This window comes from Symphodus melops (genome assembly GCF_947650265.1).
Source record: "Symphodus melops genome assembly, chromosome: 5".
NCBI classification, from domain to species: domain Eukaryota; kingdom Metazoa; phylum Chordata; class Actinopteri; order Labriformes; family Labridae; genus Symphodus; species Symphodus melops.
Window position 1 is genome coordinate 23,060,977 of NC_136695.1, and position 5,015 is coordinate 23,065,991.

At 38.2% G+C, this 5,015-nt stretch overlaps 1 protein-coding gene across 1 annotated transcript; it reads right to left on the reverse strand.

Annotated features, from left to right (window-relative positions):
- On the reverse strand, window positions 1-2,307 carry LOC306824009 (cell adhesion molecule CEACAM6-like; the record flags this gene model as incomplete). The annotated part of the gene is made up of 6 exons (XM_079343967.1): window positions 1-237; window positions 320-407; window positions 559-807; window positions 913-1,188; window positions 1,836-2,156; window positions 2,253-2,307. The coding sequence occupies 5 exons, from the start codon at window positions 2,305-2,307 to the stop codon at window positions 334-336; spliced, it is 975 nt and encodes a 324-aa protein (XP_079200093.1). The 3' UTR covers window positions 1-237; window positions 320-333.
- Between the last annotated feature and the right edge of the window lie 2,708 nt (window positions 2,308-5,015).

Consider the following 5,015-nt stretch of genomic DNA (forward strand, 5'->3'; position numbering starts at 1 on the left):
TTTGAGAGCAAAACCAGTTCACATCACTTTTATTCTCTTTAAGATGTTTCTGACATAGATTTTCAATGATTTACAGGTTTGATTATTGGTACGTCCTGTGTGACACTTTCTACTTTGTCTCATTATCGTTAAGCTGAAGCATCAAAGTCTCTGGGGTCACATAAAACTGCTTCTAGATCACATTTTGGTTGATTAAATTCATGAGTCAAAAGTAAAACTTATCAGGAAGGCTGGAATCTGAAAGAAATAAACAAAATATATTAACATTTAAGTTAAAAGTGAACAATATAGCATATATTTAATCAAAAGTTTCTCTCACCTACTAACTTCGTCTCACATTAAACCACTCAGGGCCAGCGAGCCGATCAGCAGCACTGAAAACGACCAGCAGGGGGCAGTGCAGGATGCTTCAAGAAACAAAGGTCACATTAATAATTGGCTCTTAAAATGCAACTTTTCTTTAAGATAGTCATTAGCTTCATCACCAATCCAAAAACAACAACAGCCACATTTTACATACGGTTTTATACTCTGCTTTATCACATGAACAACTTTCACCTCTCAGGTACAGAGTTGTGGAGTTTTCCAGCATGGTCACCATGTTTCTGGCAGTGCAGGTGTAATTCCCGATGCTGTCTTCCTCCAGCCGCTCTATGACGTAAGCAGAGTCTTTAAAATGAGTCTCGTTGCCGTTGAACGTCCAGCTGAAGTTTGCTGGCGGGACAGAGTCTGCAGTGCACTGTAGAGCCACTCTGTGACCCGGTGTTGCTGCTGACGGCCCGGATATTGAAATGTTGTGTGGTCCAACTGCATAAATAACATATAAGAATTAAAGAGTTCAGACCATAATGCCTTCAATAAACACACACATTTAAGATGTTATTTCTAAACACTTCAGGGCGGAGTACTGACAGTTGACAGTGAGGTTATGAGCCACAGTCATGGTGCTGACTGGGTTGCTGACTCGACACTGGTAGGTGCCATGGTTGGAGCTGTGAACAGGTTGTATGAACACCGTCCTGTTGTCTATGGAGACACGGACTCGGTCACTCTCATGGAGAGGCCAGCCATCCTTCATCCACTCTCTGGTGCTCACGGAGCCTGAGGCCTCGCAGGTCAGGTTGGTGGAGCTTTTGTCTTCAATCAATATGGCTGCTGGGCTGCGGATGGTGGCTCCAGAGATCAAAACTGGCAGGACAAAGAGTGTCAGTCCAATGAAGAAGAACTGGTTCATTACAGGAGCAGAAAGCACAGACATTTTGTATCTGGATTAAAAGATCTAAACATGACTAAATCAGTCCAGTCCATCGTTATTCAGACTTATCTATTCAGACGAAACATTTGTGTGTGAAGTTAAGCTGACTGTCTCTGCTTGACAAGTTATTTCAAAGTGTAAACTATGATGAAACATGTTTCGACAAAAGAGATTTCAATTTTAAAGAATGGCATAAACCAACTTAATTAAGTAGGCAGTAAAAAGGAAATCAGATTTTGTCCATTCTTATCTTTTGTTCAATGTGTATTTTCGAACCTGTCCTAGTGGGATCTTTTTCCTTATTTTTCTTATTTAATCATATTTTTCTGTGATTAAATAAAATAAAACTATTGAATTGTTTAACCTATCATGGGCTGGAGTGCATTAACAGGAACAAGGTGTAGAAAAATGCTTCTTGGACTTCTTCAAATCATTCGTCTATACATCTAGAAAATATATGCCCAGATTCTTGTTCTGGAATTGTTTCCTCCAAGAAATTATTTATGTAATTGCATCAATAAAATGTGATTTAAAGGCAGGATTCGTTCATCTTTTCAAAAAATGTAATAATTTAACCCACCATACACACTCAGGGTGATCTTCCCCTGTTTCTGCAGCCCTCCATCTGGTATGATGGTGACTGTGTACTCCCCACTGTCCTCCAACACCAGGTTCCTAAGCTCCAGCGAGCCCGTGGCTCGGTCTAATGAAATCCTGTTGGCGTGTCCGGGCTCTGTGATGTTGGTGCTGGTGGAGGTGATGATGTTGATGCCTTTGAAGCTCCAGCTGACTGAGAGGAAGGGACTTTCTGGAGGTTTGAGGGTGGTGGTGAACTTCACTTTGCCTGCCACAGCACCACTCAGGGGTCCAGCTGGTAAGATACCCTCGGCAACACACGTACCTATGACCCAGAGACAAACAGTTATGATTATTCAGGAGATCACACAGAAAAACTCAATTCATCATGTGGCTCATTGAATGTCTGAATTGAATGTACCTGATATGAAAAGCACCAAATAAGCAGCAGTCCTGAGCGCCACATTCTTGTCCATGGTGAACAAAAACCTTCACGATGCCTCTCTGTTGTCTCTAACACGCAAAACAGGGAGAAACTGCTGCTCTTTTATTGACCTACACCTCCAGCACAGGGTCACCTCCAGCCCCCCGTGATGAAGCACTCACACAGTTTACGATGCCACTGTGTACATACCACAAAAACGCCCATGGCTGTATGTTCAGTCTGGATCAAGTCACCAAGATGAACTTATGAACTGTGAAGGATTTGTGGTTTTTGTCTGTGATCGGACAAAGAAAAGATCAGTTATATAGTCTAAAAGGAACAACATTATCTTTTTGCTTCAAACTTGTGACTGCATAATTATAACCAGAGATGTTTTGAACCGTGTCACAGATCAGATCACGACAAGTAACCCCCTGACATGACATTGACAAATCTTTGGGTATGTTTGCCCCTATTTCTCTAACCCATCATCAGCACACAATCAAAACTCTTTTTTTTTTTACCATTTTTACCATTTTACCATTTTGCTGACGTTTATTTGATCATGATTAACAAGTCTTCATAATCATAGCACCAGAACATGTAATCAGCCGGCCTCTTGTTTTGTGTGACAGTTTGATCAGATAGCGTCATTGGTGATGTACAAAAACAAGAATCAGGAAAAGCTGTGATCAAACTGTTGCAAATAGATAGATAGATAGATAGATAGATAGATAGATAGATAGATAGATAGATAGATAGATAGATAGATAGATAGATAGATAGATAGATAGATAGATAGATAGATAGATAGATAGATAGATAGATAGATAGATAGATCTGGTGATGTACAAAAACAAGAATCAGGAAAAGCTGTGATCAAACTGTTGCAAATATCAGCTGTCTACTTATAAATGTTAAAAGATTTGAATATGTTCTAATGCATGAACTGTTTTTTTTAAGCTAGCTGAACAACACTGAATGCACATATAGTCTTGATTTGGGAAGTCTGAGCACTTCTTTAATTTGACTTGGAGGGATAGTGGCTTGATCATCATCTCTAATTATTCAGAAAGAGGACTTCCAATGATTGCTTAGTATTGCCTGAAGGTAAATCACTTATTAGTTACACATTAAATAAGGTCCCTTAAGATAAGGACATCACCTCTCAGACAACAGCTGTATAAAGTGAGCTGAAGATGCTTCAACTGGCAGATTCTTCACATTCAAATAGAAGTCACTACAATGAGAGTCAAAATAACAAATGTATTCAGGGTTTATTTCATACATTGAATTCAGCAGACATGTGTGTTACGTAGGGCGTGTCGTGTGCCACTTTTTATGGGCTCTTCAGTGAGTGGTTTTGGGTCTGGGTAATGTTTGAGGAGCTGCAGCGAGCCGAGGCATTCCTGCGAGAGGAGGATCAAAGACACACAAGACAATTGTACTCCATCAGACAACTTTACAAACACCACTTCAGGCTTTGCAGATAAACTGAAATTGTCATGATAAAAATACTTAAAAAGGGGCTCTTTATTGTTTTTTGTTTATTTTAATAATCTCTATTAAATTGTACAATTAAAGCTATTTTAATATTGTGGGTGGAAACGATCAGATTAGCTGGAACAATGAGCAATCTTCTCCACATTTCTTAATAGGTGTATGTACATTATGGGATGTGAAACTTCATTCAGGGATGTATAAAAGGCAGACAGGCTGTTTTATTGGTAGTGACCAACGATGTTATAAAAGTTCAGGATTAAATAGTGACAAAAATTAAATGCTGTTTCTATTTGTGAGCTGATCTGGGAAACACTGCAAAGCTAAATATATAAACATCTCTGGTTAATGTTGAGACAGCTTTGTCTTTCTCTAAGTATCTCTGTTAGAATACATGTCTGTTAAAAGACACTTTAAGTTAAGTAACTGGGATGAATTTCACAATGAAGCGAAATACTGAAACTCAAACTTTATGTGATACAACACACATTCTTTACGTAGGGAGTCATGCTACACCTCTTGAAGTTTTTATGGACTGAGTGGATTCTCTGGCTATTTTCCACATCTGTAAATAAGACACAGTTAACATTAGTTTACTGTAATGTACACGGAAGAGCACATTTCAACATTAAGACAGTTCGCATTCAAAATCAAACCTCCTCAATTTCAATAGAAGAGCTACGTCATTAGACTCAGTGTTTTGTTTTGAAGTGTTCTAGTTAAAAAACGTGTTCTACTGCTTTTAATACTTTCATGGCTTTCTTGAAATGGATTTATTTGATTTTACTATTAAAATGTTTCCCTTTTCACGTTCTTGAACCAGTCTTGTATCTTAAACTGACAAGAGCAGATCTACAAAATGAGAAGCTTAAATTAAGCAGAAATGATGCAAGTGCTGCTTGTATTAACAGCTTATCTACTATTTTTGATCATTTAATTACTAAGCACACCAAATTACTGATCCATACTTTTCAGAAACCCAAGATGCAATCAATGAAGTTTTTCTCTTACCCCAAGTCTAAAACCCAAATATATTCTCTACTGATGTCTGAAAAAGCAACGAGTCAGCACATTTCAGTGTCTGAAACTTAAAGACTGTTTAACGTTTTTCACAAATCTGCTTTTTAAAGATTTATTGATCAAATCATTTATTCTTTGTAGATCTCCCTTATCAATTAACTATTCATTTCATCTTGAACACACACACACGCACACATTTCACATGATCAAAAATAACAAGTTAGCCAACTGAACACATCC